The sequence below is a fragment of the Yamadazyma tenuis genome, chromosome 3 (genome assembly GCF_029203305.1).
Source record: "Yamadazyma tenuis chromosome 3, complete sequence".
NCBI lineage: Eukaryota > Fungi > Ascomycota > Pichiomycetes > Serinales > Debaryomycetaceae > Yamadazyma > Yamadazyma tenuis.
The window spans coordinates 931,096-955,733 of NC_089463.1; the positions used below are offsets into that span (position 1 = coordinate 931,096).

Sequence of the window (24,638 nt, forward strand, 5' to 3'; positions counted from 1 at the left end):
TGGGTTTATATTAATTAGAATCTTGAATAGTTGATTTGAAAGATATTTATCTATTCAATTATATTTACAAAGATGACGATGTACTCTATTTATGATTGGACAAAAGTGTTTTTGTTTGGTTCAAGGGAGAATTAGGATTTCCCTGGATTGGTGATTTCACTCCGGTTCTATTGTCGCTTGGGAAGTACCCTTTTGATTTTAGAGGTCTCGAATAACCTTGATCTGATTGAGATGATCTGGTCTTATTGGTTGATTTAGACCTGGGTTTGTTTGACAGCGTGCTCTTTGAACTGACATGACTCTTGTAAGCGAATTCTTTAGTTACAGCTTTTGTCATGGCCGACAAATGCTTCAAATAGAGCACTGGATCTGGTCGCTCTCTGATGATCTTGTAAACCAATGACCACTTATCATCAGTAGAAGTTGGCAATTTATGTAAGTCCATCCTTTTATCATTAAGCAATTGGATGGTTTCAACTGTATAGCTGACAATATTTCGGTCGCTGATGGTGGATTTATTGAAGTCATCTAGGGCTGTCTTGTAAGATTTCAACAATTCTTTACGAGCCAGTGCTAGCTCTTCGGTATTATCTTTGAATTTCTCACTTGCCTCTTTTAAGGCTCGATTAAAGTCTTCTTTGATCAAGTGCAGCTGGCTGATCTGATCTTGAGAAAGGGCAACCACATTCGCTTTTATGGCGTTGAATTGTTGTCCTTCAACTGTTTCCAGCTTCAAGACCACTCTGAAATGGTCGGCATTCAAATCCTCCTTTATCATATCAAGAAGCTGACCCCATATCCTCAAGCTGAACTTGAACTGAGAGTTGGCGATATACGACGCAATGTTCGAATTGTCAAAGAAAACCTTATCGATAGCTTCCAAGCTCAAATACTCGAATGCCAAAAATTGACGAATATTATGAAACGCAACAAATATACCACTCATTTGACCAATTCTGGCCTGAAAAGAATATTTGAGCAAGCCAGCAGTCCTTATTAAATCATCCATTTCATCAAGGTAAAAGAATCTGTTAGAATAATTGGTATCCCTCATACTTCTATTAGTCATATCATACCTAATTTCTGATATTGCCCTACTCTTTAGATCAAAAGTTCCATTTTCTTTTAACAAAGGACTATAGCAATCCAATTGAGACCTCATTAGGAATTTGTCGTATTTGGATATGTTGTAGATGTTTTCAGGGTTCTTGAACTTTTCAAACTTTATCAAATCTTGTATATGTTCAGGATCTTGATCAGTATCTGAACCTATACCGTCATTTTCCCGATTATAGAAATCTTTGAATCTTTTAATATCATTGGAATCGTTTGTTAGCACAATCTCAGCAATGTGACCGAATTCACTCAAAAAATGGTCAATATCACAAGACTTATCTATCTCCACAGAATATATATCGTTTTCTGCATCCTTTTTACTTACAATAGTGCTTGCAGGGATACTGCTCATAAGATTTGTGAAAGATCCAAATTTGAACCTAGATGCAGAAGGATTTTTTGTATCGAATGAATTCAATAACATGTAAAACTGGAAGAGTGTCAGCGTCATTGAAGAGGTAGACGAATAGTATTTGGCATCATTTTCTCTAGACAAGTTCAACAATGCTTCATCTTTGGACGGACTGACAAATTTTCCAGTTATCTCAGACTTTAGACTCTTGAAATCGTCAAGTTGATCAATATTCGAGAACAGCTTATGAAATTGGTACTTTCTCTCTCGAGTTAAGTATAGATATTGCACGCCATTCTTCTTCAACACTTCTTCAAGACCATGTGTCAATCTGGGGATGGATTCTTTATCCAAGGAGACCACCTGCTTGATAGCACCTGTCGATCCGATTTTCTTGGTCACAATCTTTAGCTTGGGTTTAGGAAGTTTAGAAGACTTTCTGAGATAGTCTACAGCTTCTGAGGGAATAGCCTTATTCAAATCCTTGGGCATTTTTGAACTCTTTGAACGAGAAGGAACATCAAGGTTCTCAGCGGTGACCACTTCGTCGATATCATACCTATTGATACGTAGCCGGTTTTTCAAAGCACTGGAGAGCTCATCGGCAGTAACTTTGGTTTCATTTAAGTATATACGGGACACCATTAGATGCCGTATTGGCCCTACACGCCAAAATATACGTGATCTTAACATGCAATATATGTAGAACGATAATGCAAATTAGATTTTTGTCGCGATGATCAAAATGCAATACAGGATACTGGTCCATTAAACATTCGTATATTACATTATAAAATATCATACCTTTCTCTGTAATAGTCAATCAGTTGTAAACTCTTCTATCAAGCTCTCTTAATACATTGGCAACGGATTGTACCTCAACCTGCATGCCTCTAGTAGTAAGTTTGCCTACTAAAGTACTGAAATCAACAGAATTGAATTTTTTATGCCTTGAAAGTGTTTTGTAAGCATCAGCACAAGGAATAAACATAGTACCATTGTTAGCCATATGCATCATAGTGGAAGTAGGCGTAGAAGGGTTAGTGGTGTCCAAAGGAGTAGAAGGATTCATGCTAGTGGCTGAAGAAGAAAGTGGAGGTAAGTCTCTTGGGGAAGCAGCATTAGAGGTAGAGCCTGCACTTAAACTTGTTCCAGAGTAGGCACTGGAGTTTGGTACAGAGTCAGAGCTCGAACTTCCACTTCTTGAACCTCCTCTCTCGTTAGATTCTTTGCCTTTATTCGCAACGGTTGTACAAAATAATGTTGACATTGGATCCGTTTGACATTGCAGGCATGCACCAGGGTTACCTGTACACCCCGACTCAGAATTGCTGTTGTTTCCAGCATTAGAAGGAATACCTGTTGGGTTACTACTTGTTGGAGTTCCTATCGTGGGGGTCATAACAGTCGGGACTGCTCCTGGGGTCAAGTTGGTGATATCTCTAATTCCCACAGACGGACCTGGGTGCATCACCGGTAAGGAGATCTTCCTTATGGAAGAAGACATCTGAATTGGGGGCAAAGTCTGGTCATCAAAGTCATCGCTGTCATCGTCGTTATGGAGGTCACTATCATCATGGTCATTGGAGGTATGGTTTAATGATTCGTTCAATCGAGCAGCTTCTTTGGCAGCCTCTCTGCAGACACAGGGAGTATCATCTGAACAAAATCCACAGTTATCAACAGGTGAACTTTCGTCAAACTTAGAATCTGCCGAGACTGATTGTTCAGAAACTGTTTTCTTGAAATCTGGCAAAGCCCTCTTATTGAATTTCCTGGTGAAATCGATTTCTTGAGTAGTCGACTTCCTCTTTAATGAAACAGCTTGCATGGGTTTGAACTTGGAAAGGGTTTCCTCCAAGTTGTGATTATGAGAGTGTGGATGAGTCTTTTCTTTTATCCCAATAGACTCACATATACAATCATCTTTCATACAAACACCACAGTCAAACTCATTATTGTGTTCTTCGATCTTCGGAGTTCTTCCTATGGATACCGAAGCTTTTGAATATCTCTTGAAGTTAATACCCAAAACTGGAGGAGAATCAGCTGAAGCAGAAGGAGCTGGGCTAATTTGTTGCACTGAATATATGGAAGCGGTGGGAGAATTTGACGCTAAATTTGTCGGCGATTTAGCCAGCACACCACTATGGACCATACCTGTTGCACCATAGATTCCAGTACTGGAACCGGCAGAGCTTGGAGTGGGACCGCTGCCGGATGGTCTTTTAATCGAATGAACCTCAGCTTTTAATTGCTCGAGACTCTTGATTAAGTATTGGTTCTCCAACTTCATCTTATTGATGGTGTTTATCAACCCCATCTCCTTGACATCACGCTCCTTTTCAACCTCCAATAACTTAGATTCGAGTTCCTGGACTCTTGTGGCTCTTCTTTCTCTGAAGGCTCTTTGGGCAGCTCTGTTTTGAGCTTTCCGTTTGGAGGCAGGAGTATCAACACTTGGTTTTCTACCCGGCTTGGGCCTAGGGGGTAAAACCCACTCTCTAGAAGTCATTATGCTAGTGCTTGGAGTACTTACTGAGCTGAAAGGAGCCGTTGTGGTAGGGGGTCTCAACTTGACCAGGACAGGAGGAGAGGCAGCTGAGGGGCTATTTTCATTGACGGACGGGGAGGAAGCCACCAGGGCTGGGCTAGGCCTACCAACGACTTGCCTTGGAGCAATCACTGGCTTCGACATGGGGGAAATCAGCTTGCTGTGTTTCAAATTCTTCTTCTACAAAAAAAGGCAGAATATAAAAGGATGAATAAAAAAGAACAAGAAAAAAATACTTGAACGAGAATCTGAAGACGAAGCAGCCAATGAGCAATTTATAAAGACTTTAATAATCAAATAGTCTTCACACGACAAAGGAAAATTAGCCACTACTGTGAACCTGCAGTGTAGAGAAAAGGATGCCTTCAGTCAGGATTGTTTGGTCTAATGCGTTCAGGTCCCCTGTTCAAGTGAAATTTTTTATCTTTTTCATCAGTGCAGCCAATTAGAGACCCGCGTAGTCGGACATTCGGGTAATCATTTGATAGATCAAAAATGCACTTTCCTCATTTGTATACTTTTTTGGGTTGACACCAACAAAGAGACCCAGTGGGTTCCAAATAACTTGATGCATCAAAGTAGGTTGGAGCAACAAGTATTGAATTAATTTCTAACTTGAAGAATGAATACTGATCTGTAAATGGCTGGAATCTTTGCTGGCACCAGGTCATACTATAATTTGTGCATGTCATGATCCTTCGTATAACCCAATAATTGACGTGTGACAGTTCAGGAACAGTTTAGCCCTTGACTTGTTGTATGCTTGAGTATTTTTGGGGGTGGTGTTCGGTTCCACCGCGGCAAAAGGGAGAGATTTAGTACTTTTCGCAGCCATTAGGTTCTACTTGGAGCTTAACTCGGGTGCTGGTTTAACTATATACATTTATACAAGTCTTTTGTCACGTTTCACTTCTTGGAGGTAGAAGCTTGGGCACCAGATGATGCATCAGCAGCCTCAGCAGCCGCTCTTTCACTTTGGATTCTAGCAATATCTTCTGGAGTTGCGGCTCCTTCAGTAATCCATTTATTTAAGGTCTTTTTACCAAATTCATCCTTCATTCTTTGCTCTTCTTCTAAAAACTTCTGGGCATTCTCTTGCAAGTATTTCTGGAAATGTTGATACTGTAATTGTCCATGCTCTCTGATGACATCCAAAGGCATTTTTGGTTCCTTATTGATCAGGTTCGAAGGAACTCCCATTAGCTTAGCCAAAAAGTTTCCTGCGTTAGGTCTATTAGTGAAAAGATGCTTGTTCTCTTGCTTCCATTTGGTCCTCAACTTGTTTTCACGTTCCTGATATTCTTCGATCAATTTATATTTATCACTGAAGGATTCCAAAATTGGTCTGACATCCTTAACATTTTGAGTGGCTAAGAATTCCAAAAAAGGAATCAATTGGATCAATTTATCATCAGGCTTACCATCCCATGGCTTCATTGGAATAGCATTTTCAGGTTGCAATGACCAACTTTCTTCGTTGATATCTACTAAAACAACCTTGGACAAGTCACGGTTCAATAAGGACAAGTCCTTGATCAACTTGCCATCCTTGTAACGACAAGCTTCTCTAAACAAAGCATAGGAAATATACGCATGGAACGGATCCAACTTGGCAACGGTCTTTTCACTGAAAATTTGAGAGTTGGAACCAAAGACAACAATTTCATAGTACTGGGATAAATATCCCAAGAAATAGTCTAAACCTGGCCTCTTACCAGTTCTCCAACCATTTTTTGTATCCCAATCAGAATGAATCAATAAGTCATCCAAGGCCAAAATCAACGTCAATGGCCTTCTATAAGGTTCAGGAGCTGGAGGCGGTAACAAGTTTTCAAACACTGGTTCACTGAAAAAAGTGAAAAGGGAACCTAATCTGGTACTCATTCTACCATACATGGCTTTAGGGTCGTACCCATTTGGAATAGACTCAGCCTTCAATCTCGTTGCTTCTTCATTTGAATCCCAGTCCCTACTCAAATAACCCAATCCTAAACCAGCACCAACAAAACTGGAAATATAGAACCAATTAGCAGCCTTTTCTCTTTGTTTATCTTTGGAGGTTTGGGTTCTTCTTCTCCTTTTATCACTTCTTGGTCTTTCGGACTCACCATCTATGCCTTCTTCAGATTCAGCCTTTACTTCTTCTTCGAAACCAGCTTTCGCCAACAAGTCGTCAGTCAAGACTTTTTCTTGTTTGGGAGATTCTTTTTGCTTTAAGAATCTGGAATTTTGAGTGAATTGCCTTATAGACACAGACAATTGAACCTGAGTATACCTCCAGGTCCCGGCTTTAGCAGGTCTATTAAGTTTGAGACCTTGCTTGATTAAACCTCTAAACATTAAGAATAATGAATGGCAACTAATGAAAAATTTTCATGTCTCGATTTTTGTGCACTGCGACACTCATTTGATAAATTATTACTTAAAGGTATGTTGAAGACAATAGGAAAAGCTTTGAACTCGATAAAGACAATAGATAAGAGGTTCACTCAACTTGGACAAACAGAAACACAAATAAAGGTTGAGAAATTAATCGAACTTACTAAAGACAAGGCTGAAATTAATGAGCTCATAGTAAAGTTTCTCAAGAATTTGGATGCAATTGGCATTAACCAAAAGCTGCCTAGAGATTCCACTTATTTGAGGTTGAATTACTGGGCGAGGATGCCACAATTACTCCAGTTACACTCAGTGATTTGGGATTTATGTCGACTTAACGATGTAAGTCAGAGAACCCATCGACTTAACTTCAATACGAAAAACATAGGCTTACTAGATCCCAAGAATTTTCCATCAAATTACTATAATAAATACGTAAAGGATACTAAGGACCAAGAATCAAGGTTTAGGAATGTGTAAGCTCTTGGAGATTTCTCCACATCCTTGAATAATGAACAATAAGCTAATAGAATGAAATTCTAAAAAGGTGTCTTGCAAAAATATATCTCCTGGCAAATCTCCCAAAATCTTGTCTTTATACACCAAATATGCCATAAACAAAACCCACACCAAGTTAGTTGGAACTGGTAACCCTTCAAAGTATTGAGATTTTCCCGTCTTATCCTTGGGGATGTTATTGGTGGAGATATTGAATCTAGCCAATCTAGTCAATCCGCACAACACCCAAAAAGTTAATATCAACACATCTACCGTGCTTCTGAATCCGATCGCGAAAGCAATGGTAGCTGGAGACACTGAAAAACTAATCAAATCGGCTAAGGAGTCCAATTCTTGTCCCATGAGACTACTTTTGTTTCTTAATCTGGCAACTCTGCCATCAAAAAAATCGAAAAAAAGCCCCAAACAAATGAAAAAGTGAGCTCTTTGTACATACTTCTTATCATCAGTCAACGCAAAACGAAGACAACTAATAATTGAATAGAAGCCACTGAAACCGTTGAGTAAGGTAATAAAGTCAGCCATATGGAGGTTTCTGATCAATGAAAAATGTCTGCTATCTTCAATAAACGCAGCATATTCGTGCTTTTCTGGTCTTGGTAAAGGTTCTTGGTTTGAAGAAAGAGAAAACAAAGATGATGATCTTCTTATTGGAGCACGGGGGATTTCAGAATCAGTTAAGTCATTGTCCGAGTCAATAGCAGACTCAACTTTTTTCACGCCAGTAGAGTAACTCATAATTCAATTGAGTTTAAAAAGACCTCTGTGTTGTAAATAGTTTTTTTATGGAATTTTCAACGTGTGATCAAGATAAAATTTGCGAACATTGCTTTGAATTTGTAACCAATGCAAAGGAACCCTTAATGACCTAAAGTGTTTGATCCAGGCTGATAGGATGAGTGTGTAGATCAAGGGATGTATATAAGATATCTATATATATAGGGCGGTGGCAAAGGTCACATTATCATTCTTTGTCAGTCTCGTCAGTCACAAAAAACTTAGGAACTAAATTTTCGTTTTGCTGCAAAAATGCATTGATCTTAGAAGGGTTTGCTGACTTCACAGACTCCATAGAGACAATACTAGTATTAGAGCCAGTTCGCGGTATTAAATTGTTTCCCAAACTGTGAATACTACTGTGAGAAGCAACACCTTTGAAGCTTAAATCCAAGTTGGATAAGAGATTAGTGCTTGAAAGCGAATCAACAGAGTTAGAATGACCATGAGTTAATCCCTGCAGGGCACCGGGAGAATGATGAATTTGGATATGAGGATTTGAACTTTGGTCATCGGAAGATGGTTTGGGACTTTCAGCTCGTCTTATCTTTTCTGCTTCCCTCAATTTCAAGTCAATCAACATCTGCTGTTGCTTCAAATGTTCTTGCTGAAGTCTTAGGTAATCCTCATGTTGAGTAGTGGAAAGTCCTGGAGAAGTAGGATTGGAATTTGAATTGGAGTGTGGACTTGTAGCATTACCAAAATTGGTAAAGGATGTGTCAAATGGATTTCTATCAGAACCTGAACTTGATGGGGTCCTAATCTGGGGGGTAAATACTCCTTGAAGTGAAGGTTGAGATGCCAGGTCGTTAATACTCATATTCAGAATGTTGGGCAAATTAAGAGTTGAATTCGCATTAGCATTAGCATTAGCATGAAGGGGTTTGGAGATATTAGTACCACTTGGAGTACTTATAGCCGATGATGAAGGAGATAAGTTAGCAACCTTCATTTCGGTTCTTGTTGCTAACTTCCGTTGTACGAACTCAAATCTGGAAATGTTGTCTGCCTCAAATTGTAACAAATCAGTTAAATCAGTGACCCAATTCGTAAAGTCTGTAGCATTATTACACTTGAAACTTGACTGTTTCCCACTACTTAACTTCACTAAATTGAATTTGAAGCTTTTTTCATTCTTCACGACAATTTTGTAGTTGTTAAGATTGAATGATTTCAGAGGAATATCATTGTGGCTTATAAACCCTGCCAATTTGGTTTTTGATTTATCACTAGTGACTGCCCCTCCTTGAAGTGGGCCCTGAGAACCATTTGTTTCTATCCTGAATTCATGCAAAAAATTGCACGTCAACAAGTAGTAGTAACGGTTGTAATTCTTCAAAAGTTTTGACTTTTTGTAAATAATTCCAAATCTAATGCATTTGTTATGAACGGAATTGGCATAAGGAGTTACAATATTTTTGAAGTGTCTTATCTCTCTTTTGGGGTTAAGGGTCGAGGGCCCATGAACATTCAAAAAACTAGGGTTTCCCATAATGAAACTTTCCCATTCTTGATTCGAATTCAAGTTAATATTGAAATCAAGTGTTTTGCCAGTATTCATTTTTTCGAATTTGTCAAGGATTTGGGTCAAATCTTTTAAGACATAAGTTAATAAGTCTTTTGAAATATTTTGTAAGTTCACAAAAGCAGCAAATAAGTAGTTCTCCTTGATAAGTTGATTTTTTAACTGATAGTTTAATCTCAACTTCAACAAAAAAGGGTCCTCATGTTTAACGGTGGTTCCTAAAGGATCTCCAAGACCATCTTCATCATCTTCATCATCATTATCAAGGAGAATATTACTAGTGTTGTATGCCTCAACTGACAGAGTATAGGCCTTTAGAAGGGCTCCTGTTTTGCTTATCTCCCTTAATATGGAATCATTAACAAAACTATCATTCTTAAGACTCAGTTTTATTTCTTTGATTTTCACAGATAAATTCCTAAGAAGACTCTCCAGCTTGGGTATGAGTTTAGACAGCAATTCCTTATAATGTTTGAGGTTCAACAGGTACAATGTTTGGTGGTGGCTCATAATGGCATGGTTAATAGTATTCACCAAGTTCCCACTGCCGTTTCCTCCGGACTTCAAGAAATTGTAATTGGAATTCGATTTCGTTTTGAAGAGATTGGGTCGCTTTGACAATTCAGCAGGCGTAGTTGCATTGGATGAAGGAGGAGACTGGGTGGAAGACTTTGTTGAGTAACTACTATAGGAGCTCAATAATTGATGATTTAAATTACTTTCAAATTCCTTTACCAAGGCTATCTCTTTGAAATAATGGAGAAGATTTTTGATCAAAGTCTTATAATTCTTGAAGTAGGTCACAAGCTCATCTATAGGGCGGGAACTTTGGCTAGGAAGATTGTTGTAAAACGGAGATAGAGGATTTGTGGATGGGAGAATGTCTTCCTTCACAAACGTCATGATTTCGATTGCAAGCTAATCAGGTGATTGTATTGGTATAAAGGAGAAGACAACAATGCCCTTATGGCCACAAGACTAATATGTGAAAGCCAAAAACGAAGAGGGAAATAAGACAACAATAAGAACGACCAGAATGAAACAACCGGAACAATTGGAAATATGGCTATTTATAATATATTAGGATGAAGATCGCATATATCACCGCCACTACTAAGATTTTCGGCTTAGACAAAAATATGCGAGAATGCCGGCGAATTCTCTTGTTAAGCCAGAAGAAGATCAAATAACGCGCTTCAGGTTCTAGAGTTCGATGACAGTACATGCTCCATTTTTACGTCATGTGAGGTTCAACTGATCAAGGGGGAGTCTGAGGGTCTGGACCATTAAATGGTACAGGTAGACCCAGGGCGTCGAGCGGCGCCCTGATAAGACGCCTTTTTTCTTGTGTGCAAAAGTTGCGGTGGTTCGAATCCCTTTTTGAGAAACCCTTCCAGTCTCATGGCTCTGGGGACATAAGCAGCTTAAAGAGGAGAAACTCTTTTATTGGTCTGTTAAGTACCTACCGCCCACGTATTGTACCGAGCGGTTGCGATCTTGATTGCCCCTCACTGGTGGGCCCAAACCCCGAATTTAACTTTTGCAGCTAATTGCGAAAATTGCAAAAACAGTTGCTTACCACTACAAAGCGTGTAATGTTGCGCCTCCTTTAATCCTTTCATATAAATAGTTAGTGAACACCAGAATTTCCAGCCTAAATCTTAGACGCTTACAATGCATAGAAAATAGGGGATTTTTGAAGAGTCGCCACGAGAACCACATTTATTCTCAACTGCTGAACTTTGCCGTATTCACCCACACAAGTTTTGACGCATAATAAAAATGAGTTCGCGATGAGAATTTTTATTGATTAAATATGGAGACCACTACAAATACTCGACCACCAACTCCAAAGCAGGGGTTTGCCGACCAAATTCAGTCCCTTTCATTTGACCAGGTAAATGACAATGCAGATGAACTTATAGAGCTCCGTGGAAGTGGAAGATATTTTGGAGTTGTCGATCCTCAAACTGGCAAAACCATCAACAATAAGCAGTCTCTAGGACCTATTTGTGCGAACTGCCACAAGCGAGGCCACATTCGGGCTAAGTGCAAAACAGTTGTGTGTCACAAGTGCGGTGTCGTCGGCGATCATTATGAAACCCAGTGCCCTAGCACAATGATATGTGCTCGATGTGGCCTTCGTGGTCATAAAGCCATCGATTGTTCTAACAAAGCCAGAAAGAAACAGTATTGCAGGACGTGTGATTTGTTCAATCACGATGACGACAACTGTCCCAATATCTGGAGACTGTATCTTTTGAATAAGCAGCCTCAACAGCATTCACTCAAGGATGTCCAGCTTCCGGTGATATATTGTTACAACTGCGGCGATAGCACCCATTTTGGAGATGAATGTAAAGAGGCACGTACCTCCCGCGTGCCCAACTTATCAGGAAGTGCGTTCTCTGGTTCTAATCTCCCACAACAACTAAGAAAGACATACTTTGATCGTCTCTTTGATACTAAACTTCCCCAGAGACCCCAAGTCCGCAGACCAGATAATGGCTACAAGAATTCCAATAATAGAGCCCAATTTAAGCCCTATAACAACAACCCTATTGTCAGCAATAACTCCTACAACTTAAATCCAAAGAGAAGGTTCGATAATGGACCCCAGGATAATCGTAATGGGGGCCCCATCCGTAACCAAGCCCGCAGAGGAGGAGCTGGTGGCAGGAGTGGTGGCAACGACCCAAGTCGCCCGGCCCCCACAAGAAGTGGGTTCATCGACCGTAAGAAGTCTGGATTCAACAACTTCTACTAAATTACTGGAAGCTCATTTGGTTGTGAGGCAGAAATGCGAATGTGCGACTTCGGGGTTATTTGAACAAAAGTCTAGCAAGTAAATGGAGTATTTAGCTAACAGCTATTTCCATTATCCTGCTTCCAAATCCAGAGACTACGTTCATTTACGACAGGATACCACCAACAAATATGGAAACTTAACTTGGGTTGTTCTCGTGACGTTTCTAATAGGCGTGACGGGAGTTAATACTCTTGTGAAGAGAGGCTTCTACATCCACAGTCATGTCAGGATTCTCAGGTGGTTGTACACTAAATTTAGTAATCGTGGAGGAGCTGCAGAGATGTTTAGGAGAGTCATTTTCAGCTTTCATTACCATTTATCAACTATCGTCCAGTTGACGTTTTGGCTCATTATATTGAGCAGCCTTTCTTTAAGTGAGTTATATGATGGCGATTTGATCTTTTTGACAAAGCGGTTGGGTAAAATTGCAACCAACTCCCTCCCTACAATCCTTTTCTTAACCTTGAGACCCAGTCCTTTGCCGAATACCTTATATTTGGCTCTTATTCCAGTTCACAAATGGTTGAGCAGATTCATTATCCTCCAATCGGTAGTTCACACCATTATTTATTTGGGATATTTTAATACTCAAAATTCTTGGAACAAAGCATGGAAGGTTGAAAATCTTTACGGCTGGCTTGCTCTTTTCGGGTTTCTTATTATTCTTGTCACATCTTTGAGTAAGTTCAGAAACTACTTTTACAAAGTGTTTTATTTTTTCCATTATTTGTGTACTTGGGTCATTGTTATAGCATTACAATACCATGTGAGACCAGTCAAATGCACTCCTTTCACTATTGCCAACTTGGTGATAATGGTGTTCCAAATTGTCAATCGAGTCCTAATGACAAGACGCTCACAGATGGGCGACCTAAGAATCACAGATGTGTCACCTAACTTGATTTACATCGAGTTCCCGAATAAGCTCATTACTAAACCATCCTTAACTCCCGCTTCTCATATTAGATTGGCTAAATATTCAGATAATGCTTGGAGAAGAATCTACCAAAATCTCATCCCTAATTATCATCCTTATACTTTAGTATCCTTGCCTAATGATTTCACTCAAAAGCTAATCATCAAAAAGGGTAAGTTCAAATTCACGGATCAAAAATATCTTATAACTGGAGGATATGATGCTAACTTGTTGTTCATTCATAATAATACCGATAAGTTTCAAATTTCCAAATTGAAGGTCGACACCAAAAGAGTCTTGATTGTGGTAGGGGGCTCTGCTATCTCATTTGCGTTACCAATATTAAGAGTGATGAACTATCATGGAGTTCCAGTGAAGATTGTTTGGGTTGTTCGGGACTACAGGGATATCGCTGTTTTGAAGTACTTTGATGGATACGTCCATGGTGACGATTTTGAGATATTTGTCACGGGTTCTGAAACTGTTGAAGAACCCAATGGTACAAGAAGCTATGGAACTTGCAACACCTCACTTGGGGCTCCACGCATCATTGATCCACGAAGAGATGAGACGGAGTCATTATTAGACCACACCGTCACTAGCCGTTGGGAAGACGAAAATGTGGATATTTCAATGATCGAAGAATCCGAAGAGGAAGTACAAGATGATGATTGTTGTAAAGATAGTCAAAAGGGATCAACCATAGAAGGCAGCGATATCTTCGAAGATTTTAATGATGTTGAAGTTATTGAAGATGATATCATGTCAGATTTATCACGTACCCACTCGACGAGAACAACAACATCATCTGGAACCAATGAACACTTCATTCCTCGAACAAGATCTATTAATGATATCAATCGTGGACATCTCGATAGATATAGGGAGACCATCGAAAGATTGAATATTTCCAACAAGATCTATAAAGGTAGACCCAAGTTGAATTACCGGTACTACAACTGGTGCCTTCACGAAGGGTTCACACAATGCAGTGGTCCTGTGAGTTTGGGAGGTGGAATGGTGTGTTGCAGAGACTTGCCCAGAAACAATGTCAGCGATGCCGATGCTTCCAAGGTGTGGGTACTTTCAGCCGGCCCCATCGGTCTTGTGACCAACGTTAAGATTTGGGCCAAAGAGAACGGACTCAAGTTTCACGAAGAAGCTTTCTACACATAAGAGGATGTATATCAATTGTCCTATTGTTCAATATTCATTAACTCATTAGCATTCATGTAAAATTAAAACTAATCATTTTCCGTTTAAATACATCTCTCGTTTTAATTCTTCTTCCACCGCTAACTGCTTAGTGATGGTATCCTTTGCATATTCTGTACTAAAAATGATGCCTGAGAATGCCCAACATAGCACGTATGCAAACTTATAAGGTGTCCGGAAAACATGGGGGTGGAGGTGCCTATATCTATAGTTTATAGCCCATCCTGATATTAAACCCACAAGTGTACCCTTAAGCATTCCTACCACTCCAGAGCGGAACAATTGCATGTTCAAGTCCCGAAGTTTGTCTTTATCGGCTGTACGTCGACTCATTTGGATAAATATATTTTACCAGAGGGAAGCCCGATCTAGGAAAGATGCGAATTGCGAAAGCTAATTTGCTAGCTTGATCTTAGGAATTTGAACTATACTATGAGTTATATTGTACATTTTCATTTGGTTAACCAAGTATCATTAGGATTCAAAGTTTGCCCATTACCATTTCCGAAACGAATAAATCCGATTTCATCGACTGGGGGGAATACGTTATCTCTGGCAAGTGAAGCTACTCTTAATCTGGGGAAAATCTTTCCCTTGAGAAGATTCTGATCTATTAGGGAAACAAGTAAATTTTCGATTATAAGGTCATCTGTCTGTATGTCGAAACCAGCACACTTTAACAGAGCTATCAAAATGTCATACTCTAATTTTAGGGGCTTTCCAAGGATGATCCAGACCTTTTTGAACAAATTCCTGACTAATAAAACAGTTCCCTTGCTTTCGATAGTTAAAAGTAAGCCAAGCGACTTGAAGTATTTTCTGTTATTGGAAACAACCTGGTTGAACCTAAAGATGTTACCCGAAGAGACTTCCCTGGAAAGCTTTTGGTAAATAAGGATGAATTTGGGTAAACTCTTCGATAGATATGTGCTCTTAATGAATTTGAAGTTAGGTTTCTTTCCTATCAATATACTAATGGGTAACAATAATTTCAAAATCTTGATGATATTAGGGTGATTAGGGATAATTGGACAATGCAGCAAGCACCACGTCAAGTGCTGATAACTGTCGATTAATTGATTTTTGATCAAGTAGAACTTTGATAAGTAAAACCGGTAACTTAAGATTTCATTCTTGGGAAACTTGCTAGAACTGAGGTTCAAAGTGTTGATGTTACTGAAGACATTCCTGCAAAGCAATGGGTTGTCAATCTTGAAGTAAATCAGACAAAGGTTCGAACCGATAAATATAATGATACTTGACTTCTGGGTATTCTCTTCATTTGTCTGAGACCTTATATTATTGAAGACCTTTAAGAGGATCGAGGCCAACCAAGATAGTCTTGGAGTCGAACAATACCCCTTATAATACAATTGAAAGTCCAACTTGTTGGCCATCAGAAAAATATACTTGACGGAGGATTTGACAAGATCTTTAAGTAGCCAACCTTTGTTATAATGAGAAAATGCAGTAGAAACATCTTCCAAGAACTTTCCATATAAATCAAACAGTTCAAGCAATGAATAAGGATTGAGTTGATTAGAAAGCTTAATGAAACTTATGACTACTTCATTAAATGCTAACCAATCATTATCGAAGAGATTGGCTTGATCCACTCGCTTATCTATGTCTTTTATACTGGCATAAGACTCTTTATATATTTCCCGTATACGAGGATTTGATTGAGGGTCCACGTTGAATATCCCTTCATACTTGTGGAGTTGTTGCTGCACTGGGAGCTCTGAACATTGTTGTAGCTCCCTTAGAAGTTGATTCATGTTTATGTAAATTTAGTCGATGCGGATGCGGATGCGATTTTCAAACCTGCCAAAGCATAAGAAAAAGCTTCTTACAGAGTGTGAACTCAACATACACTTAGGATTAAGTTCGGCAACAGCATGGAAACATACGAACCAAAGATCACCATCCGACTTCTACCGCCGACTTTAAATCGTCTGGAGTTCGAAAACCAGCTACGTCATTATACTGATAAGAAATACCAGCTGTCTTATTATGTTGAGGGAAGGCTTCCTGAAAATCCCTACGAAGTCCCCAAGTTTTCGGTGTGCTATATTTCATTCAAGAACTCCACAGAATCCACAGAATTTGTGCAAGAGATCAAAGGAAAACATTTTAGTGATGCAAATGAAGATGCTTTCGTACCTCAGATTACAAGCAGTTTGAACAAAGCAATGATAGCCAAAACGAAGACCCCAAAACCTCCCACGGAGAGTAAAAAGAGTCTGCTAGAAGGAGATGGAATGTTCCTCAAGTTTAAGAAGATGTATGAAAAGGGAGAACAACTGAAATTTAATCTTTCTGATGAGATGAACAAGCTTAAAGGACGTGTTAAAAAAGAGAGGAGAAAAACTGTGCCTGAAAAGAAGAAGGTAGGACGAGCAAAGAAACAGGCAGAAGAGCAAAAGAAAGAATCCAAACGAGTCATTAATCAAACCAAAAATTCCTCAACAGAAGGTAGAAGCTCGTTACCAAAACCGCCAGGAAAACGTTCAAAGTCAAGGACGCCAAACAAAGAGGACCAAGTATCAGTAGAGCTGTTAAAGGACAAGGAAAACAAGCTGAAGTACCCAAAGGAGGAAAACAAGAAAACCACCAAAAAAGACGATGAGAAGAACCAAGAAAAGAAAGGGAATCCGAAGTCAAAGTCAACAAGTTCTAAAACGAAAACTGATAAAGATAATGATCGTACGAAAGCAAAAGGGATCAAAAATAGTGTGATTAAGGCTGAAGAAATGCAGTCGAAGAAGTCAAACAAACCCCGTGGAAATCCAGGAAAAGTACTTTTCAGAGAAGGAACTCCCACTTTGAAAAAGGACTCAAGATCAGGAAGTAGACCAGGTAGTAATTCTAAGCAAGACAATACGCATGAGCCATCTTCATCTGGCTTTATGAAGCCAGACAATTATAAGAAAGATGTAAAATAAGCCGAGTGGTTGATACGGACAACTTTCATTACAAAATGCATACAAGCAGAACCCATAATTATGTAAGATACTGAACAATACAATAAAATACCGCATTAACAAACCTTTTCTCCCCTTTTCCTATATCCCATTTGTGGTACAGGTGTTGCACTCTCAAAAGTTAGATGCGCATCGAGATATTTCATTGTGAGTGAACGGATGATAAGGACGCTAATAAAGAACAGCCTGTTTAAAATAAATCCTTTTGAACACCTAGACTCTAGGTCGATTCAGTCCATGGATAAGATATTGAGTATTCTCAATTCCAAAGCTGAAAAACAACCCGACAGCAATCCGATAGACAAGTACGAGAGATTTGGTCAACAGGTCTTCAAGTATAAGATAATAAGATATTTGAATGACAAGAACATCCTTGCACGAGATTCAAGAATATGGAGAAATACCAGAAGCAAATACAGAGATTTCTTCAACGACTCCATCAAAGACTACAATAATTATCTCCAACAGAATATTGGCCGAGACTATGTAGGTATTGCCAAGTTCTTCATTCACCACGATTTGGGGTGTATACACTCTCTAGACAAGCCACTAGACACCATGTTGGCAGTTCCCGATAAAGAGGTTGACTATGGTCTCCCTGCCTTGAAAATTCCCTCTGCCCAAGCATACACATCTCACAATCCATATATGATCATAGGAAGCTTGTCCCTGAAGAAGAACAATTTGTACTTGCTTCCGTTTTTGGTGAACCACAAGAAAATGGTGACTCATATGGTTCATAGACACCAAATTAAGCAAGATATTTCCCTAATGCCACCTGAACTCTTCCACGGATTAATGGAAGCATATAACTACGAAGGAGAAGTGCTATACGAGATTCTTGTGAAGAAGTTTCTAGCCTCAGAACCTCATTACCTGAAGGACGACTTCATGGAAAACAGATTCATCACCAACTCGAACAAGGTGAAAGTGGTAGTAGCCAGGCAGAGTAACTTCCCCACCAGACTCAGTTCACTTCGTGATTATAAGCACACGCTTAATTTATTGGATAATGTGAATCCTTCAAAGGTAATGATAAACCATTTCAACATATTTCTTGCCATGTGGTTCAGAACAAATAGAACACTGGCATTGAAGTGGCTCGAATTGTTGATGAAATATTACTACACAAACCAGGATATCGATCTTGAAGATATTTTATATGATCAGGCTATAGATGATTATGAGCAGTTGCTTAAGGTAGATATCAATCGGTTGGACTTACGAAAGGAAGCTAAGAAAAGGATGATGGTTTCCTAATGTTCCTAATGTACATAACCGGTGATTTTATTTTTATGGGTCAAACTGAACTGGGTTTCAGAAAGATTCACGAAACTGACTCCATTATTGATAATGGCTAGTACGATTGTTCTGCCAGTGCCATGTTTCAATTTGTGATCCTTTGTCCTCATTTCGAGGTCTTCAAAATCAATGTTCAATGCTGTATGGTTCAATTGATTGAATAAATGACGGATGTCATGCAATTGGGGGAATGCTTTAGTTATGCAAATTTGAAAGTCAGGGGTTGGAGGCAATTTCTTACTGAAGGCAGGCCTTGGTTTCCAAACATTATAATGAATTTGAAATTCTGAGTCATTGAAATTCTCTTTTAAGCTCTCGTATGGAGCATAAGAGGGTATTATGGACAATTTTTTCAAGATTTGAGAGTAGGTCTGATAGTGAATGGACTTGATATTCACACCCAATAAGTCTCTATTTGAAGAACCAAACCAGCTGATCCTCCACGGAGACAACCAGTGATGTTCATCAGGAAGGATTTGGACCACAAAATGTCTATAATCTTGAACCAAATATCCCAAACGCTTCAAGTAAGCAAACACTTGATATTTCTCGATTTCAAAAGATGTTAGAAGACCATAAACGTACTGCAAATTAAGGGGATCCAAGTCCCGAAAACTAAACGAATTAATGAGCCCATCTAAGTAGCTTCGAAACTTATCGTTCCCCAAATATACAATAAGTGTACCTCTTTCGACCAAGTAAAGAGTCTCAATCTTATTGAGCAAGACTGCACTCTTATTCTTAAAAGGAATGTTTCTTCCTATATCTCGAAAATAATTCCCTCTGATAGTGACAATAAGGGTCTGACCTTCCCAGGGCAAAAATATACCTTCCACCACCTGCCTTTCGTGTGCTTTCAATTCTTGCAGCAACATCAGATACATTAATTCTTTAGAGTCCTCGATCTTATTGGATTGGAAAGCAGAACCATCAGGCTCAAAGTCTTTTTCTCCAGTCTTCGGTAGCAGCTGAGTTAAAAACCGGTAGTCTAGAACCTCATCGGCTTGATCCAACAAGATATTGTTGAAAGTAAAATCGTCATCTTCTATATCCATCTTCAATTAGTGTGGAGGTTTTTTTGTGACAGTCCAAGCCATCGCGCATATATTTGTCCTACGCTAACTCACAGCATAACCCAGAAAGCATGAAAGTTACATTCGACACACTTGTATGTTCATTTAAATCCAAATCAGCCAGCATTCCCGGCTATATATATATGATATCAACATGATTCGCTGTACTAATACCTTATAGGCCGAGTCTATATTTGAAGATATGATGTTCAATTTAATCAAGCACGAAACGTTAGATAAATTGGCATTATACAAAGCCAAAACAGCATCAGTTGATTCCGAGGGGTCCAGAATTGAAGTACTTATTAAAGAGCATAATGTCAACCTTGATATCTTCAATCAGGATAAGGTCAAGTTGAAAACTGCCGATACGAACAAGTATTTTACGTGTGAGAACTGTGGCCGTAGCATTAGTGGGGGAAGATTTGCTCAGCACATCAACAAATGCTTGGAGAGAAAGAGACGGTAGGCATTATGTATTGCATTCTTTTGAAACATACTTCCAACAAAAACGTCTTGACTGAAATTGCGTTGGTGAGGGTGGGGAGAATCCCCCGCTAAAGCATAAATATCCTAAACAATCGCCCAGTTTTTTTCATTACTGAAAGCTAAAGCTTCTTCAAATGAGTGTTTTCACATCAATTGACGCTAAAGATGTCCTGAAGAACTTACCATTGATGGACATTAACATGGCGGTGGAAACCAATGGAGCATACCACAATCGCTTCAGCGAGACGATGTTCCAAAACCTTCATCCACAATTAAACACATATAACGAGCTTTTCAATAATGCGGTGACAATGTTCTCTAACCGTCCCTGTTTAGCGTACCGGCCTTATAATCCCGTGTTCCAGACTTACCCCAGTTCCTACAAGACATTGTCCTACACACAAGTGCAACGAGCCAGATGCTACCTTGGCTCGGGGATTCTTTATGCTCTATACAAAAACCAGTTCAAATACTCTGAAGTTCACAACAAAATTGACAACCATTTGGAGAATTGGGCTAACTTTGGTGCCACTGACCATTCGTTTATTTTAACAATTTATTCAGATAACCGATACGAATGGATTTTGACTGACTTGGCATGTGTGGGGTATTCCATTACCAATACAGCATTATATGATACTTTGGGAGAATCCTCAACTGAATACATATTGAATGTTACCAAAAGTCCTGTGGTTGTTTGTTCTGCCGATAAGATCAAGAAGTTGAAAAAGTTGAAATCGTCCGGAAAAGCTCCTGAACTAATCTGCATTATTTGTATGGATAATAATGTTAAGCTGTACACAGACTATGATTTGAAGTTAGAAGTGTTTTCATTTCAAGATATCATTTCATTAGGCAAGTCCCATAAACTCAATCAGATGCCACCAACAGTAAACACTATTTACACTATTTCTTTTACTAGTGGTACCACTTCTAATCCGAAGGGAGTTATTTTGAAGAACGAACAAGCGGTTGCTGCAAATACTTTTCTTTCAACAACGATGAAGCGAGTCAATAAGGGAAAAACTTTAGTATTTTTACCCCTTGCTCATATATATGAGAGGCAGACTAGTGCATATGCCTTATCTTGTGGCTACATGTTGGGATTCCCCAAACTGAAGAAATCCAGTGATGTTTTGCGGGACTTAATTGAGGATTTAAAGATTTACCGTCCTGATTACGTATCTTTAGTTCCCCGAATTTTGAACAAGTTGCAATCTGAAGTTAAGTCATACCTTGAGAAGGTTGATGATTTCAAGCTCAATCAAATTATCGAGCAGAAAATAATGAACCAGAAGTCATTTGATGGAAACAAGGCATCTACTTCAAATGATTTTTATCCACCCTACGTTAAGTTAAGGAAGAGATTCGGGTTGGAATATGTCGATTGGATCAACACGGCTTCTGCTCCTGCTAATCCAGCAACTCTAGAGTTTCTTAGGGCCTCCATGAATATTGGGGTGCGGCAATTGTATGGGGCTACAGAAACCTTTGGTGCTATTTCTACTACTTCGGAGTACGATACAAGCATAAACTCAAGTGGAATAATATCCATATGTACGCAATTTAAATTGGGAGAAAATAATGAGCTCCTTGTTAGAGGTGCCACGGTTACCCCAGGGTACTTCGAAGATCCCGAGGAAACGGCAAAAGCCTTCCAAGATGGTTGGTATTCTACGGGAGATGTGGCAACAGTAGGGAAAAAAGGTGAAATAACCATCATTGATAGGGCCAAGAACTTTTTCAAGATGAGTCAAGGTGAGTATGTTTCCCCAGAGAGGCTAGAGAACATTTATGTTAGTTGCAACACAGAAATTGAATCGATTTTTATACATGGAAAACCTACCGAATCCTTTCTCATCGGTTTTTTGAGTTTGAAAGACGACAATAAAATCCCAAAAACCAGAAAAGAGAAAATAGAGTTATTGAAAAGGATAAATGGTTCAGTTCAAGGTATCAACAGACTTGAAAAGATCCAAAACGTTCATGTGGGTACCAAATTATTGGCAGATATTTTGACCCCCACTTTCAAGTTAAAGCGAAAGGATGCCATTGTGAAGTTTCTGGAGTTAATAGACGCTTTATATGAGGAAGGCCCTTTGCTTAGCTCTAAGATGTGAAACATGAGAGATGAATGCATGTTGACAACATAATTTTCTTGGAATAGATGATTAGATACCCATTGGTTCCACCAATAAAATATTCTTTACAATAATATAAGAATAATATGATGCTGTTCTGATTAATATCTGTAGACGATTTGAGAAATAGGCTGCAAAACTAGGTCTGAGTATGAAAATGATGATAAAATTTTCAGGTACTCCTTTTAATAAATGCAATTGACGTTCATTGCGATGCTGCAACTACCAGGACCTTCTCTGCTCTGTATTGGTTGTGATAGTTAGAATGCTTGTACTTATGACTCAAAAAATTTCGCTTACTCTATACATTTCTTGTAGACGTACACGCCCTCCTTGGTTTTCGATGAGCATAGCGAAGCTTAACTTTAGTGAAAATCTACACAAGGTCATAATCTTCTTGAAAACAAAAATAATTCCAAGAATATGCCGCCACCACCAATAGTTTTGAATGCACAAGCAGTAAGTGGCATCACTGGTAGTATATCTATCGCTTGTTGGATTATAGTGTTTGCTCCTCAAATTTATGAAAACTTCACAAGAAAGTCAAGTGAAGGATTGTCTTTGATGTTTATAATATTATGGTTAGCTGGGGACCTATTCAATGTATTAGGATCTATTCTTCAAGGTGTATTGCCTACTATGATCATTTTGGCCATCTACTACACCTTTGCTGATATAGTATTGTTATGGCAATGTCTTAACTATAATCACAAATCTCAGGCTGACCTTATTCATTTGTCACCTGCCAGCCCATTTGATGGAGATACCATTGAACATGTGTTATCAAGAGATAATGAGGACGAAGAAGATACCGATAAACCACCTAGTTCTCCGGTCAAAAATTTCCTTTTCAAGCTACTTCTTGTAACTTTGGTATTTGGATCAGGATTAGTGGGCTGGTATATTTCATACGTGAAAAACTATTACAAGTATAAACACCCCGAAGAACCTAAACTTGTTTTCGACCCGTTGGCACAATTTTTTGGATGGCTTTGTGCATTTTTGTACTTGGGTTCTCGGGTTCCCCAGATTCTACTTAATTTCAAAAGGAAGAGCTGTGAAGGAATCAGTTTCATGTTTTTTTTATTTGCTTGTCTAGGAAACTTGACGTATGTCATCTCCATTTTGAGTGTTGACGTGAGCAGAGATTACCTTGTCATTAACTCAAGTTGGTTAGCCGGCTCTTTGGGTACTTTATTTTTGGATTTCACGATATTTGTTCAGTTCTTCATATACAATGAAGAGATTCAAGAATATCCTAGTTCCGAAAGTGGATATGGTGCTATAGACGACATTAATGACCCATAAATAAATAGCGTATGATCATTAGATGTGCTACGGGGAGGGAGATGTACTCGCACGCTTCAGTCTCGAAATATAAAATTATTCTTTAAATTAATATATCAGACCTGCAGAAGGTCTTTTTGAAGATATGGCTACATTTCAAAACGAGTCAGTGGAACATCGCCCCAGAAAGAAGAAGAGAATACGCTTAGTTTGCGAGAACTGTAAGAAGAAAAAAGTCCGGTGTGATAGAGGCCATCCTTGCGAACAATGCCTCAAAATTGGGAAGGGTGACTCCTGTAAATATGATGAAGAAGCATTGAAAGTTAACAATTCTCATTCTCAAGATACACTTCCATACTTTGATAGTGTTCGAAGGCCCATTCGGTTCGAGGTATCCGATAATAGTTCAAAGCTGGCGCCCCATAATTCTCAAATCAATTTAGGTGGCGTGAAACGAAATAGCGCTGAACAAGAATCAGAGACTAAGGTGATAGATAGCACTAGGATGGAAGTAGAGCTTTTGAAGACTAGACTTCGTCACATTGAAAGTTCGATAAATACTGGAGGGTTTTTTACCACTGTTCTTAATCCTTCACATCCGAACAAGGTAAAGGACATGAACAATACTCTTCTTCCAGGAGTGAGTCGATTGGGCATGTTGACATCACCGGTATCTTCAACCTCACCATCAGAGCAGACACCTGCTATAACGAGGGGTGGTGATGAAATCGATAATTCTAGTTTGGTCTCCGAAACTTTAGCAGGGTTACCCCATTATCTTGACAAGTGTAGTTATCCCCCTGGAAACCCCATAATGGAAAAACATGGATCAGATGGTGACAGAATAAAGTCTTCGTCAAGCCCGGAAAGAGTCACTACCGGTGGCTCTTTCGCCAGCTCAAGTAGCCATCAAAGTGGCGAAAGATCTCATCCACAACCCAGTATACACCATAGTTTCTCATCGCTCGACAAGCCTATTGAAAGTCTGGAGACCCAGACGACCTACCTGAGAACGAAAATTAATGGCGGGAGCAGATCTGAGCCTTTAGATCCATATTATCCCAATGAGCTCAAATCTCTGAATTCTTATGGCATGCTGAATGGGGGTACAAACGATTCTGATCATCTTGGAAACCCTTATGCTTCACCCGAAGATAAGATCAATTTCTATGAAGGTTACAGTACTGTTCATGTAAAAGA

General features: G+C 39.1%; 13 protein-coding genes across 13 annotated transcripts; 6 read left to right on the forward strand and 7 right to left on the reverse strand. All coding sequences in view use genetic code 12, as the record gives it.

The window, feature by feature from the left end:
* Positions 1–85: 85 nt before the first annotated feature.
* On the reverse strand, positions 86–2,113 carry PSN45_002829 (uncharacterized protein; the record flags this gene model as incomplete). The annotated part of the gene is made up of 1 exon (XM_006683757.2): positions 86–2,113. The coding sequence occupies one exon, from the start codon at positions 2,111–2,113 to the stop codon at positions 86–88; it is 2,028 nt and encodes a 675-aa protein (XP_006683820.2).
* Positions 2,114–2,291: 178 nt separating this feature from the next.
* PSN45_002830 (uncharacterized protein) lies at positions 2,292–3,983 on the reverse strand (the record flags this gene model as incomplete). Its single annotated transcript, XM_006684016.2, has 1 exon — positions 2,292–3,983. The coding sequence occupies one exon, from the start codon at positions 3,981–3,983 to the stop codon at positions 2,292–2,294; it is 1,692 nt and encodes a 563-aa protein (XP_006684079.2).
* Positions 3,984–4,928: 945 nt separating this feature from the next.
* TIM50 (mitochondrial inner membrane protein required for protein import) lies at positions 4,929–6,362 on the reverse strand (the record flags this gene model as incomplete). The annotated part of the gene is made up of 1 exon (XM_006684014.1): positions 4,929–6,362. The coding sequence occupies one exon, from the start codon at positions 6,360–6,362 to the stop codon at positions 4,929–4,931; it is 1,434 nt and encodes a 477-aa protein (XP_006684077.1).
* A 498-nt stretch (positions 6,363–6,860) lies between these two features.
* Positions 6,861–7,658, reverse strand: CHO1 (CDP-diacylglycerol-serine O-phosphatidyltransferase; the record flags this gene model as incomplete). The annotated part of the gene is made up of 1 exon (XM_006684012.1): positions 6,861–7,658. One exon carries the CDS (start codon positions 7,656–7,658, stop codon positions 6,861–6,863), a length of 798 nt encoding a protein of 265 aa, XP_006684075.1.
* A 226-nt stretch (positions 7,659–7,884) lies between these two features.
* On the reverse strand, positions 7,885–10,125 carry ASK10 (transcriptional activator; the record flags this gene model as incomplete). Its single annotated transcript, XM_006683755.2, has 1 exon — positions 7,885–10,125. The coding sequence occupies one exon, from the start codon at positions 10,123–10,125 to the stop codon at positions 7,885–7,887; it is 2,241 nt and encodes a 746-aa protein (XP_006683818.1).
* A 1,216-nt stretch (positions 10,126–11,341) lies between these two features.
* On the forward strand, positions 11,342–11,989 carry PSN45_002834 (uncharacterized protein; the record flags this gene model as incomplete). The annotated part of the gene is made up of 1 exon (XM_006684009.2): positions 11,342–11,989. One exon carries the CDS (start codon positions 11,342–11,344, stop codon positions 11,987–11,989), a length of 648 nt encoding a protein of 215 aa, XP_006684072.2.
* Positions 11,990–12,071: 82 nt separating this feature from the next.
* Positions 12,072–14,123, forward strand: FRE8 (putative ferric reductase transmembrane component 8; the record flags this gene model as incomplete). Its single annotated transcript, XM_006683754.1, has 1 exon — positions 12,072–14,123. The coding sequence occupies one exon, from the start codon at positions 12,072–12,074 to the stop codon at positions 14,121–14,123; it is 2,052 nt and encodes a 683-aa protein (XP_006683817.1).
* Positions 14,124–14,614: 491 nt separating this feature from the next.
* PSN45_002836 (uncharacterized protein) lies at positions 14,615–15,940 on the reverse strand (the record flags this gene model as incomplete). Its single annotated transcript, XM_006684008.1, has 1 exon — positions 14,615–15,940. One exon carries the CDS (start codon positions 15,938–15,940, stop codon positions 14,615–14,617), a length of 1,326 nt encoding a protein of 441 aa, XP_006684071.1.
* Positions 15,941–16,060: 120 nt separating this feature from the next.
* On the forward strand, positions 16,061–17,107 carry PSN45_002837 (uncharacterized protein; the record flags this gene model as incomplete). The annotated part of the gene is made up of 1 exon (XM_066157943.1): positions 16,061–17,107. The coding sequence occupies one exon, from the start codon at positions 16,061–16,063 to the stop codon at positions 17,105–17,107; it is 1,047 nt and encodes a 348-aa protein (XP_066014040.1).
* Positions 17,108–17,305: 198 nt separating this feature from the next.
* On the forward strand, positions 17,306–18,406 carry PSN45_002838 (uncharacterized protein; the record flags this gene model as incomplete). The annotated part of the gene is made up of 1 exon (XM_006683750.2): positions 17,306–18,406. One exon carries the CDS (start codon positions 17,306–17,308, stop codon positions 18,404–18,406), a length of 1,101 nt encoding a protein of 366 aa, XP_006683813.1.
* A 5-nt stretch (positions 18,407–18,411) lies between these two features.
* On the reverse strand, positions 18,412–19,503 carry SEN54 (tRNA-splicing endonuclease subunit sen54; the record flags this gene model as incomplete). Its single annotated transcript, XM_006683751.2, has 1 exon — positions 18,412–19,503. One exon carries the CDS (start codon positions 19,501–19,503, stop codon positions 18,412–18,414), a length of 1,092 nt encoding a protein of 363 aa, XP_006683814.1.
* Positions 19,504–19,592: 89 nt separating this feature from the next.
* On the forward strand, positions 19,593–19,990 carry SGF11 (SAGA-associated factor; the record flags this gene model as incomplete). The annotated part of the gene is made up of 2 exons (XM_066157944.1): positions 19,593–19,616; positions 19,703–19,990. The coding sequence occupies 2 exons, from the start codon at positions 19,593–19,595 to the stop codon at positions 19,988–19,990; spliced, it is 312 nt and encodes a 103-aa protein (XP_066014041.1).
* Positions 19,991–20,144: 154 nt separating this feature from the next.
* On the forward strand, positions 20,145–23,459 carry FAA2_1 (medium-chain fatty acid-CoA ligase faa2; the record flags this gene model as incomplete). The annotated part of the gene is made up of 2 exons (XM_006683748.2): positions 20,145–22,126; positions 22,691–23,459. 2 exons carry the CDS (start codon positions 20,145–20,147, stop codon positions 23,457–23,459), a joined length of 2,751 nt encoding a protein of 916 aa, XP_006683811.2.
* Positions 23,460–24,638: the final 1,179 nt, after the last annotated feature.